General features: G+C 44.9%; 1 protein-coding gene across 5 annotated transcripts in view; it reads right to left on the bottom strand.

The window, feature by feature from the left end:
* Positions 1-317: 317 nt before the first annotated feature.
* NSD3 (nuclear receptor binding SET domain protein 3) overlaps positions 318-17,203 on the bottom strand; it is an 86,311-nt gene continuing 69,425 nt past the window's right edge. For all 5 annotated transcript variants that reach the window (XM_083480350.1, XM_083480346.1, XM_083480347.1 and 2 more), the window contains 6 exons: positions 16,820-17,089; positions 13,005-13,121; positions 10,062-10,203; positions 8,389-8,495; positions 7,799-8,003; positions 318-6,821 (listed from right to left, as the gene is read on the bottom strand). In XM_083480350.1, the coding sequence (XP_083336476.1) occupies positions 6,580-6,821; positions 7,799-8,003; positions 8,389-8,495; positions 10,062-10,203; positions 13,005-13,121; positions 16,820-17,089 (1,083 nt within the window). In that variant the 3' untranslated portion in view covers positions 318-6,579. The remainder of the gene's footprint in view (positions 6,822-7,798; positions 8,004-8,388; positions 8,496-10,061; positions 10,204-13,004; positions 13,122-16,819; positions 17,090-17,203) is intronic.

The following is a 17,203-nucleotide window of genomic DNA, read 5'->3' as shown; positions in this document are numbered from 1 at the left end:
AAATTGTTCTCTTCTCAACCCCCCTGGAGCCCGTCCCTGTTTAACATCTTGTTCCACAAAACAAAGCAGACTGGGCAGCTAATCCAAACCTTCAATTCTTTCAGAAAATTATACACATTTTTGACAATTATTGTATGTGGCACTCTTAACAGTTTGCTTGGTATTTTATCCCCAGGCATTTCCCCATTTGTTACCTCCAATATACTTAACAAAAGAGTAACAGATATTTAGTTCTAGTCAATTAAAAAATGCTACTCTCAAAATAACCCTTTATGCTTGAAGAGGCAGTGAGTAAAATAAAATAGTCAAATACTTAATTGGAACATTCAGAACAATTTATTGAAGTCAACCTCAAGCAAAGATTTAATCAGTGGAATGTCATTTTAAAAACCTTTCTAAATTAATTTTCACAGAAGCAAAACCACATCTGAATTCCGAAGTATTTGTAAAATAAAAAAGGCAACATCTCCGTTAATATAATGTACAAAAATTATATGTTCCTACCATCACTCACATTCAGTAAGAAGCTAAAATATTACAGGCAATCCTAGCTACACTATGACTAATAAACAATGAGCTATCTATATACAGGTTAACCAAGCTTCATAGATTTCACACTATGCAAGAGAACATAGGCCAAACAACAAAACCCTCCAAAATGTTGTTTAAGTCTCAAAATCTACGCAGCAACATCAAGTCATAATACAGTAATGTCCCCATGGAACATCCCCAGGGAAAAAATAAGACGACTTTAAAAGTGTTGAGAGCTTCTATTTGGGTTTGAGAAACTCCTCTAATATATTGACTTTAAAGTGAATAACAATGATTTTGCTATTAAAGACTCTGGTGATTTTTGTTAAAATAACATTTCACAGAATCTACAAAGGTTGGTACGTAGTAACAAGGTCTACAGAAATAACAATTCTACAAATTCATTGTTACAGATAGAGTACACAGGAATGGAGACAAATTGTTGGTACTGGTGCCCATTGTGCAATATCACATGTGTGGGTACAAATGGATTTTTGTCATTTCATATAGCAATGTCAGAATAAGCACATACCCTTATGAACAATAAAAAGACACAGTCTTGTTACTAGCCAGTCATAATAGCTATTTTACCATCATGGTTTTCAACGGCAACACAAATTATTTGTTGTTGTTTTTAAAATGGGAGGGGTGATGACACAGGCTAGATACAGATCAATATGAATGAATAAACAAATATAATATTTTCTCCAGTTCTTATTGAAAAATAATTCCTTCGGATGTCCACTTGGGGGGAGAGGACAGGTGTTTGGGAGAGGATTCAACACACTGATTTAATTAATTTCCAAAAGCAGACTTCCAAAACCACCACTACACGGGTTCCTCTGCACAACTGCCAATAGCATCACCAATGGGAAGCTGTGAATGGAGGAACAGCTTTGGCAAAGTGACAGTGTTTTTCTTTTAGCTGAAATGAAGTTAACACGTGGGGGGAAAGGATGTAACCCACCAAGCTCTGCTCCTGGGCATTCTGCACTCCTCTCCATGAAGCTTGTATGGTTTCTGCACCAATCTCACTGGCAAGCCCACAGCAACAGAGCTTGCCACCCCTGGACTTCTGCATGAAAACACAGTTGCAAAGAGCAGTCACTTCATTTCTTTCTTACCAAAGTCCAGGGAGGGGACCCCTCACCCAACTGCATCTGCACCGCAGCTTGTCATACAACAAAATGCTGATTTGCCCAATTCTACCCACTAAAGCAATCTAAAGCACACCCAGGAGTGTTTTGGTAAGTGCAAATATCTTTCCTGAAATGCATGACGGGGGCAAGAGAAAGGAGAATAACTGATTGTGGAAAAGTAAACATTTTTAAAAGTCATAATGCTGATGTCTTGTACAACTGTCCTTTTTTCTTAAGAGCACAGGAAAAGGAGACACTTTTCAAGTCCTTTCTGTTTGCCTCGTGACCAAGGAACTGAAGCAGAAGTCAGTTTCAGTGTTAAGGTGGGAAAAAGAGAGACTTTCACAATACCATATAAAATACATAAATATAACACAAGCTGTAAAGTAAGAATGGGAACAGCTTCAAGTACATTAAACCCTGAATTCAATGAGGCAGAAGTTCCAATGTTAAAGTGACTAAATTCGTACCAGCGGCAGACCCCCCCCCCCCAAACACCCAACCCATAACGTCTCAGTATATACAGTCAACTATGGTTAGAAGGTCATTGTCAATGATACTCTAGTAATTACATCTTCCCAACACCACCTGTATATGTTGGAGGCAAAGAGTCCAAGCAAAAGACCAATGAAATACCCAATTTCCTTTTTACTTCATGTTAATACAAGTTCTAAAGGGCTGTTTCTCACATAGCAATCTATGTCACACAGATGCACACCTGAGGGCTGCTAAAACACAATGTGAGAAGTGCATACTTGCATGTAAAAACAAACCAAAAGCACCACTCTATAGTACGTACAAACGCTTGTCCGTGAACAGCAGCAGACATGACTGTATGTCTGCATAATGCAGCTGCAAATCACACCCATCTCGAGAGATAAATGGAAAAGTATTGCAAAGATGATAGGGCAGGTGGACGTTCCCAAGAGAAGACGCTTTGCCTTTCCTTAAAATGTAACCCAAATTATTCGTGTAGTTTTGAAGTGCTACCTCACATGGTGTTCCTTATCTGTCCATTGCTTGCCCGTGCTGTGAGCACAGTGACATCTGATGCAGAGAAAATGCAGGGGGCATCCCAGTCGACTGCATTTCCCTAGTAGGTGTCCACAGACAGGACTCCACTTTGGACAGGAGAATCTGCATCATGCCACATCTGGCTGACCTCTTGGGAACAGCATCAAAACGGCAGCCTTTATTGTGTACTGGTCTTTTTGGAGAAGGAATCACATATTGCTATAGCTTTTGATGTGCTTGCAGACAAAAAAAGTGTTTCTTGTGGCAGTGCACCTGTGTTATTAAGACTGTGATGTGAAAAGCAACCCTGAATCTCTGGTGAATGTCATGGCGACAATTCAACCAGAATACTTCCTTACTCTACAGGCAGTGTTCCTGAGCTGAATGTGTCCATTCTTTCATTCCAATGGGCAAGGTAAAAAGAACAGAAACCTGCAGTATTCTAGTGGAGCAAGCCAGCAAATACTCCAATCTATGGAGTAAAGCAAACCCTAACATGTTCTACACACAGCCAGATCATCATTTGTGCAAACAGAGTCTAAAGCAATTACACACAAAATTGAATTCCACTGAATTCACAGAACAAGCCTAAGCAAGTTTACTCAGAAGTAGGTCCCACTGTGCTCAATAGGGGTTCACGCTCAGATAAGTGCGTATAAGATTGCAACCGAAATGAGGCAGGACCACCGTGGCCTCCTGTATTGGCCAGGCATTGTTCTAGCCCTTTCCACTAACTGCCTGAGGAAAATCTTCAAGCCTTCATTTTAAGTTGTTAGGCAGAAGTGGGGAAAAGCAGGGCAAGAGATAAAGGAGGAGTGCTTAGTCCACCTCTCTGCTTAAGGCAAGCATGCACAGGGGAGAGGAATGCCTGTTTACCACGTGGACAATCCAAATAAAGGCTGTCAACTGGTGCAACCCCATCTTCCAATAAATGGCACTGCTTAAACTGCTCATTTTACAGTGACAAGGTGACAAAATATTTAGAAACCAAGAAAAATAAAGTCCACAAGGATATTAAGACTGACTTGCTTATATGGAAACACTTATTAGTCCATGATTAGTATTTGTTATAAAACTTGTTTAAAATGTCACATTATTGTAGCTCTGCATTTTTAAAAGAAGGCTCCTTGCTGTTTTTCAGTATTATTTTTAAAAAACCAAGTGCTAAAAAGTTAAATAATGATGTATAATAAAAAATTAAAAGAACACTCGTAGTCTCCCCTGCTAAGATGTGAAACATTTTAACCTTATGAAGAACCTGTGGGGTTCAAAAGCCACTTTTCCAGCACACCAAAAGGCTCCATCCAAATACAATGCCTTTTCCTCTTCTATACGCATTTCAGTGCATACAATAATTTAAGCTGCTAAGTGACCTGGCAATGGAATTCCTATTTATTCCACAGAGAGGGTTGGCTTGACCACTGGTTCAATGAGATACTTTCCTTGGGTGCTGACCTTGTAGGGCAGGGTGGCTAAAAGCCAACACTGTCCACGGTTAACTTAGTAGCTATGTACACTTCAAAACCCATCACTACCTGAATGGCATCTGTTGCCAGGAATAGTTAAGCCTTTGGGGACTGGCTATTTGCTCTATCCAAACTCTGCCACAGGAGAACTGAGCACCATCTAGCGCCTCCCACTCCATCAAGTGACAAAGGAGTGTAGGGAAGAGAAGATACCGCAGTCTGAGTGGAGAGTGCTTGCACCATTCTGTGCCCACCAGCTTTGTGTAGTGGGCAGGCAGAGCAGCTCTATAATCTTGTGGGAAGGCAAGCTCTGAGCCTGCAATTTTAGATGGGGGCAAAATTCTCCCCCAAAGGATTTCTTCCCACTCCTCCTTCAAAATACCAACATGTTGCCAAACAACATATTCAGAAAATTAAAATCTAGTACACAAAAACAAAGTGTAGTGTTTTAAATTTTGCCTTTAATATTGCCCCTTAGTTTGGTCAAGTGTGTGGCAACTTCCTTTAGAGCTCTATACCACTCACCTGGCCCACAAGCAGAGCAGGAAGAGGCAATGGAACCTGTTCTGCAGTGGGAGTTGCAGAAAGACTCTGCAAAATACTGAAGCTGAAGTACAATTCATACGCTTTGCAGAAATGTAGTGTGTTTGCCTGTACAAAAGGAGGAAAGTAAGTTGCATTTTCTCTTAAATTAGAAGCATTTTAAAAGCAGCAGGGGATGGCCGATGGGAGGAAGCCTATTGAAAAAGCTGAGCCAGGAAACAGCCTACTGTCTTCTTTTCTGGTACTGACCAGTCTATATCTGGTTGAACTTTTCCACATAAATCAATGCATGGTTATAATTACAGTAAGTGTCTCTGGACACATTTAGAGAGCACTCATTGGGAGAAAGTTGGTGAAACTGGCTACTTCAGTGCTGTACTGTTGCTTTGCGAAGAGCTATTAACAAACATGATCCCTTCTGGGATAAAAACATTGCTTTTGTTAGACTGATGGTATCACCATGGGCCATTTTATACCCTGTACAGTTAAAGAACGTACTTTTAAAGACATTCAGGTTTTTATTTAATCAAGAGATTTTGTACGACCAAGCCACACACCAAAATCAGCTATAGAGCCCCAGAACAAATAACCAAAACTCACAGTATCCTAGGTCCTCAGAAAGTAGGAGGAGCCAGGACCAAGGAAATGAACCTATCAGATATTGGCAAGCATGCCACAGAGCAAGCATGGATTGGACATTAAAAATGCACACTGAAGGCCAAATTCTGCCTCTCAAATTTGAAAGGGAAAGCATAATCAGGGGCTAAACCAGCAGAGACCTCGGAGGGCCAGGTGGCAAATCCTGCACAACACGCGGCCCATAAAACAAGAGTTTGGTGGAGCCCAGTTAGGGCAGAACCTGGGAGTGCAAACTCTGAAGGCAGTAGATTTTTACTTTGCACCCTGCACTATGGCAAGACTTACAACAAGCAAGGAAAGCACTGTTTAATCATTCTTTTCACGGTAGAAAAGTGACTTATGCTTAATTAAACTGAATGGTGGACAAGACACCAGATGCCCCCAGGTACCTCCGGCTATTTCCCATTATCTAAAGTGAATTATTGTGGACGCAATCTTTCAGAAGCATCTGCTCCCCAAGCACTTTCAAAATGAAGTGGGGTTTCAAACACGGCATGTAAGAAGTCTACAGTTTCACCATTTTCTGAAAATGTAGTTTCAAACAGAATGCACTTCAAGAGTAAGCAGATCACAACTAGTTTGCTGTGGGAGAACCTCTAGTATGATCACTCTTCATTCAGTTAAAGTGACATAAACCAGCCCTCATCTCAAAACTTTTTGTCATGGTGAACGTACTGGAATGAGGCCATGTCACTTGCCAGCTGCCACGATAGGCTCTTGCTCCAGCCCCTAATAAGATTTATCTAAAAGGCTATTGGTGTGCAGAGGCTTTTCCTCATGTTTCTAAAACTAGACAGGAAAATAACCCTACAGATACATACATAGATACCAGGCTGGTGTTGCTACTCCTTTTAGACACACTGACCGTAGTAGGACGCAAAATCCTCAAAGTCCATTAAAATTTAAATAAATAAATATTTTGCTATGTTTGGTTTCCACACTCAGAGAAGATACTTTAAACATGATGCCTCTCCCCCCACAAATGTCGGAAAGGCTTCCTCTTCTAACAACAAAAGGTTGCCAAGACACTTCTCCCCGTTTCTCAAGGGCAAATGGATCGGAGCGCAAGTGCTGCAGGCTGCCAACGGCCACACAGGCTCAGGTGGCCCCTGCCTGAGTTCCAGGGAAGCCACTCCAAAGACAAAAAGAGAGGATGCCATGGCACTTGATCCAAATTCACAATAATGTGCCACTCAGTGGGGCGGGGGGGGGGGCAAGGTGGGTGGTTGTTTTAAGGAAAGGAAAGTTTATTCCTTCGAATCTTCCTCAGGATTCTGCTGTTCCAATCGGCGTTTGATCTTCCTCCAATACTCTGGTGCCACAGGAGCCTTGGGGTTGTGTTCAGAGCAGCACGGGCGCCCATCCAAGCCAGAGGCCACAAGGGCCCCTTTTTCATGATCCTTGCAATAAGAATGGGGGCAGAACTCACAGAACGAAGAGGCAGGGCTGCTGCAGATGTCACACTGGTGCCACGGACATTCCCATTTTCCTGAAAACAGAGCAGGGTGTGGGGAGATATTAGTGCAGGCACTAGGAAGCAAATATCCTGTTACCAGATTGCCAAGGCACACATAGTTCCAGCTCACACATAATGCCAAGCCACGTTTTATCTCAGGTACTTCTCTCTCCTCTTGTACACTCCAGGTTTTTAATTACTTTCTCTGCAGCATACACCACAGTTTGATGTCCTATCCAGCAAACACTGGTTTGAAGCTGCCTAAGAATCCTGTGTGAGATTTAAAGCATAAACCAATGTTTGAAATGGCAAACTATTGCTTGCTCTAAACAAGGGGATTTTGCAATCTGAATCTGAGTGGCAAAGCTTGAGGAAACAATTTAGCTCAGTTCTATTCTCAATATAAAAAAGAAAACAAGACTTTAATAAACCACATGCTAATGTAGTTTATTGGTCCCACTCACAGGTGGCACTGTGCTCTGAACCACTGAGCCTCTTGGGCTTGCCAAGTGCAAGGTCGGTGGTTCGAATCCGCGTGATGGGGTGAGCTCCTGTTGCTCTGTCCCAGTTCCTGCCAACCTAGCAGTTTGAAAGCACACCAGTGTGAGTAGATAAATAGGTACCACTGTGGCAGGAAGGTAAACGGCATTTCCGTGCACTCTGGCTTCTGTCCCGGTATGCCAGAAGCAGTTTAGTCATGCTGGCCACACGACCCAGAAAAACTGTCTGCAGACAAACGCCAGCTTCCTGGCTTGAAAGCGGAGATGAGCCCCTCACCCCATGGTCGATTTTGACTGGACTTAACTGTCCAGGGGTCCTTTACCTTCACCTTTACTTGGTCCCATTATTATTAACCATCATATATGCCAGGGATGGAGAACTTGTACCCCCTCCCTTCCCTCCGGGATGTTGTTGGAATATCAAACTGTTTCCTAGGTGTCACAAAGTTAAACAGGTGAACTCTGCCTGCTCCAAGAAAAACCTGTAAAGTCAAGTCAGGAAGCACCTACCAAAGGGTGGCTGTGTCAAGTTAAGGCAGAGGAGGTGGTATGCTTTGGGACAGTCTTTTTTGTCACACATGACCAATTCACCCCCATCTCCACACTGGAAACAGTTGTCCTCGTGCATCTGCTTCTGCTCTGTTTTTATCTTCCGCTTCTTCTGTTTTAATTTTGCATTCTTTGCTTTCTCTTCATTTGCTGTTGCGCACGCCGTCTAGCAGTTGGAGGAAAGAGCCACCAAGTCACTGGATTAGACAACTTTAACTGTCAGAGGTCCTTTACCTTTTACCATTAAAAATAAGAGCCAACCCCCCCCCCCTTCTGTTTCTCCGGCTCTGGCACTGACACCTGAAGACACCAGCAGCCAGTAACAAAAAGTAGTGCATCACCCAAACAGATCCAAGCAGGCACCAGAGGTTTTGTACATGCTGTGTGTGTTTATAACAAGGAAGAACCGGGACGGATGGTCCCGTTTTTCTCCCACAATGAGCTTTACTAAATACATTGGGGAGGTTTGGGCACCCCGTGTGACATTAAGCATGAAGGTTTCTATTTGCCGATTCTGTCCCAGAGGGCTTTACTCCGCTTGCACAACTAACCTTTGGCCGCACTCCTAGGAATCCACTGCAGTTATCTGCTCCACAGTGGCATTCTGTCCTGCCATTCCCCAGGCAATCCAAATTATAGTTAAACGTTAATTCCATCCCTAGAAGTTCAAAAGAAGCACTTTACACACTAGCTGTTTGTGAAACAATGTCAGCATCAAGTGTATTTCAGAAAATTATGATGCACCAGCACATGTCAAATCGTAAAAGAGGTTGGACAAGTAAGCAACATATTTTTAAAAATGTGATTGCCCCTCTTGCCCACCAAGGTCAGAGCATTTCAGCCAAGAAATTTCTTCTAAACTGACCTGGTGTTATGGCTTTCAGGATCCAGATCCCTTGCCTGCCCTATTTCTATATGGTATGCACATGTGAATTCCACACTTGTTCTTCTACACTTATCCTTAAAACATTAAAAACAGTTCAGAATGAATTACCATGACAACTAGGGTGGATCCGTATCACACATGTATGTCAAGGGTAAAGAGGTGCATCTGCAGCATTTGGCAAAAACTGTGCAATGAATTTGCCAGAGAGGGAATCCACAATAGTAGCCACCCAATGTCAATGGGAAGCCCACAAGTATGACATGAACAGAAGAGCACTCTCCCCCCGCAACTGAGACTGAAGGGGCACCACAACCGATATGACGAGAAGAGCTGGGCAATATATTGGGAAAATGTCTGAAACCAGTATGGCGTTCAGATCGTGATACCAGTTTCAGACATTTTGAGCTGGCAGTACTTCACACCAGCTCAAATTGCCTGCAGACAGCAAAGGCGCAGGCAGATGGCGCCTGAGAGGGTTCTGGGAGAGCACCTTCTTGGGCTCTGCCTGCCTGTGCCTTTGAGGAATCCGCCTGCCTGACACATTCAAGACCTTGTGATATAATGGTATATTGTGATATTTAGATCTTGAAAACCAGATGTTGCCCAGCCCTAATGACTAGCAACTATTGAAAGTGTTATCCTCCATGGATTTGTCAAATTCCCATTTAAAGCCATCCAAGTTTGTAGTCATTACTCTTTCTCACAGCAGCAAATTCTATAGTTTAAACATGCACTGTGCAAAGAAGTACTTTTTTGTCTGTCCCGAGTCTTCCAACATTCAGCTATATTGGAGAACTCAGGTTCTAGTATTATGGGAGAGTAAGGAAAACTTCTCTTACTCCACACCACACATGGTTTATACACCTCTTTCATGCTGCACCTTCCTCACCTTGTTTACTCAGAGTAGACCAGCTAAAATCAATGATCCTTATTTAGTCTTGTTTATTACATTCAGTGGGTCTATTCCAAATAGGGCACTGTATGCCTCCCTTTTTGTCTAAAGCAAAAGGCCTTGAATCATGGCAGTGACAGGCCTTCTGTGCCCATTCAGTGCTCATGTGATAAAAAGTGTGAGAATGGTCTCAACCACCGCAGACCCTTCCTGATGTGCACAGCTGCCTTAGAAGGCCTGATTCCACTGCAGAACGTGGCTGTTGTGCTGCCACTTCTCTATCCCCTACCTAACGATCAGGACCATCACCCAATTATATTAGCACTGAAGAGCAACAATTTACAGTATTACGGATCCTCAAGAAAAAGGCAAGAAAAGGCTGCAAGGCAGGCGAGGAAGACAGAGTAACATTAAAAGGAAATGGAGCAACACCAAAGCACTCTTACCTGCAGGAATATCACAGAGAGCGAAGAGCCCAACTCGGACATCTCCACTCACTGTCCATTTCTGAGTTTCACAGTTGGGGTTGCAGCTGTGGTTCATAAAGCGAGAGTAATTTCCCTTGGGGCCAGCATCTATTATACGGTCCTTCAAAAAGACCAAAGAACAGAGACACAATCATATACAAAATGTCTAAGACTTAAGTTTGAATCCATCCTGTTGTAGCAAAAAGCAACACACTTTCTTGCGCCAGATATTAAGTTACCTCAAGACTCTTCAAAGTTTCAACAAAACTATCTGCACATAACATTCACTGAGACAGGAAAGAATTTAGGCACAAACCAATGTGGAACTGGCCCAGAAATACAAAGTGCTTCTACCACATGAAAGCCCTGAATGGCAACTGCTAAGCGCTGCCAGAGGGGAGATCGTGAGTGCACAGGTCCAACTTGCAGGTTTCCCATATGCGACCCTCCTAAGAACAGAATGCTGCACACAGTGGGTCTTTCACCTGATTCTGCAGGGTATGTCTCCCAGCACCAACTTTACCTCAGTTCGAACTAGATGTGTGAACTCCATATACAGTGGTGCCTCGCTAGACGAAATTAATTCGTTCCGCAAGTCTCTTCGTCTTGCGAGTTTTTCGTCTTGCGATGCACGGTTTCCCATAGGAATGCATTGAAAATCAATTAATGCGTTCCTAGGGAAACCGCCTTCAGACCAGGTCCGGGGACAGTCTGTCCCCGGACCTCTTCTGAAGGCTGGGGAGGGGGGGGGGACAAGGGCTTTTCTTCCCACCCCCAGCATTTTAAAAAACCCCGGGACAGCGGAGGACTTCTCCGCTGTCCGGGCGATCTTAAAATGCTGGCGGGCGGCATTTTAAAATCGCCCCGGGACAGCGGAGGACTTCTCCGCTGTCCGGGGCGATTTAAAAGCCCCTGGGAAGGCAGGCAGGGGGGACAAAGACTTTTGCCCCCCGCCCGCCTTCAGAAGGTGTTCCCGTCCCCCCCGCCCCGCTTCGGAACAGCGTTCCGAAGCGGGGCGGCTGGGGCAGGTGTTCCCGCCCCCCGCCCCGCTTCGGAGCACCGGGAGAAGCGATCTCCCCACCGCCCCTTGGTTCAAAAGAGGTCCGGGGGCAGCGGGAAGCGCTTCCCGCTGTCTCCGGACCTGGGGCTGCGGGGAGAAGATCGCTTCTCCCCGCCGCCCCTTGCTTCAAAAGAGAAGACCCGCTGTCCCCGGGGCAAGCTTCGTTTTGCGAAGCAAGCCCATAGGGAAATTCGTCTTGCGAGGCAACTTGAAAACGAAAAAACCTTTCGTTTTGCGAGTTTTTCGTCTCGCGAGGCGTTCGTCTTGCGGGGTACCACTGTATTCAGAAGGTTTGTGGCTCATGGCTCATATCAAGACGAACCAGCGGGTGGGTCTAGGGCAATGGGTTGGTCCTTACTATTGGGATGAACAAGCGAAAAACGAAGAAAAACCCCCGTCGCCTCTCCCCGCACATTACACAGAGAGGAAGTTCCACTCACGAGACCCAGCAGTCTGTGCTGGACTGCAAACAGACATGCGACACGCAACGATCTCATGTCTGCAACAAAAGGTGGAATGGAATCTCCCAACACATGCTGCTGCCAAATGCTGACCGCAGCACAGAAGCACAAGGCCTCCGCTAAGTGTGAGGCTGAAGGGCAACAAGCAGATTAGCATGAGATCTCAACCAAGTGGGGAGTGCGTGCTTGCAGGGGTGACTTCTTAGGGTGAGGTGGCCTTGGGGGGCACATTCTCTGAGGCCAATTATGCCTGGTATTAGAGGCAGAGCATGATGGCAGCTTCACCTGCCAGCTTCGTACAGAGGATGAAGCCGATGCCACTCCCAAGTCCCTTTGCTGCCAGCGCTGCTTCCAACATGGGCTGCTGGTAGCAGAGGGACTCGAGAGCAGTGGTGGCTTCACCCAAGGTATACTTCCAGGTGAAGCCGCCACCACGCTCTACCCCTCATACCACAGAGGGAGGAGCAAACTGTATCACCAGAGCGATTCAGCTTGTTTCTCCCTCAGCTTCTTTAAACTGCTCCACAAAGGCTTGGGCAGCAATGTGTTCCTGAGCAGAGCAGTTTGAAGAAGCCCCCACCCCGTCTCCAGCTCACATGAGCCAGAGGCAAGGAGGCAGCTCCATTACACAGCTGAGCGAGCCCCAATGCCTTGCACACAAGCCAGAGAGACATCAGGGTTCCCTCAGCTGGGGGGCAGGAGCCTTTGCACCCCCCAGCTGAGCAGTGCAAGGAAGCCCCAGTGAGGAGTTGAGGCTGAGGCAGCCTGCTCCCTCTGCACGCGGAGGATGGATTCCCTCCACCCCCAGTGCCTGGCACTGGGAACAAGCTGCGTTGTCCCTGGCCTCGCGAAGTGCTGCGGGAAGAGTGGCGGCAGTCACCCCGGGCCTCGCAGGGCTGAGGCCAACACAGCTTGTTGTTTCAACATTGCGGTGTACCCCCAGATTGTGATCTTAGGCTGGTGACAAATTGTGATTTTGAAAAGCTGACATCACCCAGCCCTAAGGACAATTCCTAGCTATAACGTGTGTTTTTTTTCACAGTTTGCCACTCGCTGCATTTCAGACTCAACAGGCAAGTAGTTGCCCTTGTAATTCCACCTGAATGAGTGGCCTCATGGTTTATGAATGCTTCATGGATATCTCAATCCAGTTTCTAATTGCCTGATTCCCACATACCCTTGCAGTAGCATCACCACACTCCCTGCAAGGATATGGTGGAGCAGCCAGCCAGCTAGGCTGAATAGGCTCATTTCAAGCCTTTTGCAATGTCACTCATTGTGGTAACCCATGCAGTGGATGTCACTTACTGGGATTTCAGTGGCATTTAAAGTGTAACTCATTTGAAACTGAGATGGCATTACATGAACCAGTCCTACATAGAGAGAATGTCTTCTTTTTACCTTTGTAACAGTTAACATATAAAAATTGGTCACACTGTTCTCATGTGCTCGTTTGATCCGCAATCTGCATTCTTCCTCATCAATTAGCTCACCAACATACTCGTTGACAAATTCACCCTGAAAAGATTAAAAAGAAATGCATGCTGGCAATTTGTGATGCTACTGCAAGGAATAAACACCAAAAATAAATCCTTGTTAGGAGACAAGCAGTGTGGTACAGCAGAAAAAGAGATTGAAACTTGAATCATGCACCACTAAAATGAGCTGCGTGGCCTTTGGTAAGACAATCTAAATACAGTCATTTGCAAAAAGGTTACAGTGTCCTCACAGAATAACGCTGAAGAGGTTCATTCAATAAAAACCATTAAGCATTTTGGAAGCATATACACACCTGGGAATTGGCAAGCAATGGGACCACGGAAACCTTTGCAGCGGCTTAAGGCACATATACTTTGTATTAAAGACGGAAGTAGAACTACATTTCCTTCTAACATAATTTTTATGATCCCTCCCAATTCTGTCTCGCTTGAGGCCTTCTAAAACCCAAAGAAATATGCTTCTACTAAATATGCTTAATTAATTTAAAACATTTCTCCCTTTATCAAAAGATTAACAGAAAGTGTACAAAGTGTGAAGAAAAATGAATTCATAGACAAGATATAAATGCAATTTAAAACCAGTAAATAAACAAAATTAAGTAGAATGAGACAAAAAAAATGTTACAATCTAAACCACTTAAGAGCAAATGAGAACAAAAATCCAACCACAACCTAAAAATTCCTGGGCAAATAGGAAAGCCGTCAAGAAGCTGGAAGTGTCAGCTCCAAGAACAACTGCTTGAGGAAGAAATCCCAAACTTGGGGTGTGACAGCAGAAAGGGCCCTCTTCCAGCGATCGAAGCTCCCGTTGTTCCAGGCGCATTTTGCAACAAGGAATTTCATTAACGCGAGCAGTTTCTGAGCAGTACAGTATAGCGCCTAAGATTTCAGATTAAAACTGCAGAGTGGAAGGAGAGGAGGACCTTTTTCTCCCTCCCCACTTCCAGCTACTCTCTGAAGACTGGAAAAGAGACCCTCTTAAGAACATTAGGGGCGGGCAGGGGAAGCATGGCTTTGTTTTTTGCAGTCTCCAGAGGAGGACTAGACCATGTGAAAATGACTATAAGCTTTTAGCTGCAGTTCATTCATTTTCAGCTTTGTATTCTTGTTATAAAAAAGTGCACCTAGACATTCCATTGTTGTGCCCACAACCTGGGTTTAAGATGCCATTTAGCTCCTAGCTTTCATACCTCAGTTTCTAACACTGCCCTCTACCTTGTAGAATCATAGAATCATAGAGTTGGAAGAGACCACAAGGGCCATCGAGTCCAACCCCCTGCCAAGCAGGAAACACCATCAGAGCACTCCTGACATATGGTTGTCAAGCCTCTGCTTAAAGACCTCCAAAGGAGGAGACTCCACCACACTCCTTGGCAGCAAATTCCACTGTCAAACAGCTCTTACTGTCAGGAAGTTCTTCCTAATGTTTAGGTGGAATCTTCTTTCTTGTAGTTTGGATCCATTGCTCCGTGTCTGCTTCTCTGGAGCAGCAGAAAACAACCTTTCTCCCTCCTCTATATGACATCACCCCTTAACCTCCTCTTCTCCAGGCTAAACATGCCCAGCTCCCTTAACCGTTCCTCATAAGGCATCGTTTCCAGGCCTTTGACCATTTTGGTTGCCCTCCTCTGGACACGTTCCAGTTTATCAATGTCCTTCTTGAATTGTGGTGCCCAGAACTAGACACAGTACTCCAGGTGAGGTCTGACCAGAGCAGAATACAGTGGCACTATTACTTCCCTTGATCTAGATGCTATACTCCTATTGATGCAGCCCAGAATTGCATTGGCTTTTTTAGCTGCCGCGTCACACTGTTGGCTCATGTCAAGTTTGTGGTCAACCAAGACTCCTAGATCCTTTTCACATGTACTGCTCTCAAGCCAGGTGTCACCCATCTTGTATTTGTGCCTCTCTTGTATTTGTGCCTCTTCATTCACATAGAAGCCTAATGCAGGCTGCTTGAAACAGGGCCTCTATACATCTTAAGACATTCTAAACTTTATTTGGGGCAGTTTCAGCTGTGCCTGTAGCAGGTAAACCATTCAACTGTTTTTAATATATGTAGCTGCTTCATTATGTTTTTATTGTATTGCTAGAATACTTCAAGATGTTTCACAGAAAGCAAATCATAAATTAAATAAATACTATTGATGAGGATTCAATAAAACTTGCCTTTTATTTTATAACAGCCTGCTTTTGGCACGTGTGCTGGGAAAATTTAGATAGCTTTTAAAACAGGGTGGGACTCTTGTGCGGCCCCCTTCCTTCATGATGTTGCTGATCTATGGCTCTCCTCATCTTTAGCCCCTGGCCATACTAGCTGCAGCTGATGGAGAGAGCTCAGCAAAGTCAGCTTAGCTACTGTCACTGGGCAACGGGCTCTAGGAAGACCGCTGAAGCCTAAATATTTTATTCATCACATATGGATTCACAGCCAACCATGGGTGACCAACAGCTTGAGTCAAAAATATTTCCAGTTTTGTTTACTGGAGATATTTTCACTCCAGTCTTTATCCAAGTAAGTTGCCAGGGTGGTAAATATGAAAAATCAAAATTAAATCAATAAAGCACCCCCATAAAACAGAGGTGGTGTACTCCAGTCTGACAACATCTCTGAGGCACCACATTGGCTAACCCTGTACTAAAACAAGATTATGTGGGAACTTTTTGTATTCTTTATGCTTAATCTGAAATTTCATTTCTGCTGATTACAGGTGACACAGGAATAATGGCAGTGTTGCCTGCCAACTGTTTCTTTTGTCATAATAATAAAACTTATTATTAACAGTAAGGTAAAGGTAAAGGGACCCCTGACCATTAGGTCCAGTCGTGACCGACTCTGGGGTTGCGGCGCTCATCTCACTTTACTGGCCGAGTATGGCCAGCATGACTAAGCCGCTTCTGGCCGAGTACTGGCCAGCATGACTAAGCCGCTTCTGGCGAACCAGAGCAGTGCAGGAAAACACCGTTTACCTTCCCACCAGAGCGGTACCTATTTATCTACTTGCTTTCGAACCGCTAGGTTGGCAGGAGCAGGGACCAAGAAATGGGAGCTCACTCCGTCGCGGGGATTCGTACTGCTGACCTTCTGATCGGCAAGTCCTAGGCTCTGTGGTTTAACCCACAGCACCACCCGCGTCCCATTATTAACAGTAGGGATCCCCAAATATTTGAGTTGTACATTTAAAACCAATCTGACCAACAAGAATTATTTTCACCTACTCTGTCTCAAGAAAGGGACGCGGGTGGCGCTGTGGGTAAAACCTCAGTGCCTAGGACTTGCTGATCCTAAGGTCGGTGGTTCGAATCCCTGCGGCGGAGTGAGCTCCCGTCGTTTGGTCCCAGCTCCTGCCCACCTAGCAATTCGAAAGGACCCCTAAGTGCAAGTAGATAAATAGGGACCGCTTTTCTAGCGGGAAGGTAAACGGCGTTTCCGTGTGCGGGGCTGGGGCTGGCTCGCCAGCTGCAGCTTCGTCACGCTGGCCACGTGACCCGGAAGTGTCTTCGGACGGCGCTGGCTCCCGGCCTCTTGAGCGAGATGAGCGCGCAACCCTAGAGTCGGACACGACTGGCCCATACGGGCAGGGGTACCTTTACCTTTACTCTGTCTCAAAGTTTATTTGTATGGGCTACAATGCAAGGGAAGACACCCCCCCCAAAGCTGCCATCTATTTAAACACTCTACAACAGTTCAAAAGCATTCATCCTATGTGTTACCTTCTTAATGCTGCGTTTTGTCCTCAGACCCCAGCCGCGCCGGTCCGTTTTTATAATTTCTGCTTCTGGGTAGAGTCTTTTGGTGAAGCACTGGTTCTGGCAGCGCTCTCCTGCAGGGCAAACCTGGGGGTGGCATTCATACTGCAGCATTCGATTCAGACACTCTGACTCCAGGCCACAAGGGTTTTCGTCAGTTGGCTTACAGTTACATCGAGGGATTTCTGACAAGTCTGCAACTTGGATCTGAACTTTCCCTACTACTTTGTTGGACTGTGAAACAGAAAAAGAAAAGATAAAATGTGTAATTCTAACACTTGCATGCAAGCACACACAGAGATTTGGTTCACATATGCATGTACATCATTTGCATTCTCAGAATTTAGT

The sequence above is a fragment of the Podarcis liolepis genome (genome assembly GCF_965112155.1).
Source record: "Podarcis liolepis genome assembly, chromosome: 16".
In the NCBI taxonomy this organism is placed as follows: domain Eukaryota; kingdom Metazoa; phylum Chordata; class Lepidosauria; order Squamata; family Lacertidae; genus Podarcis; species Podarcis liolepis.
Note: the sequence above shows the minus strand (reverse complement) of the source record. Positions and strands in the feature narration are given on the sequence as shown.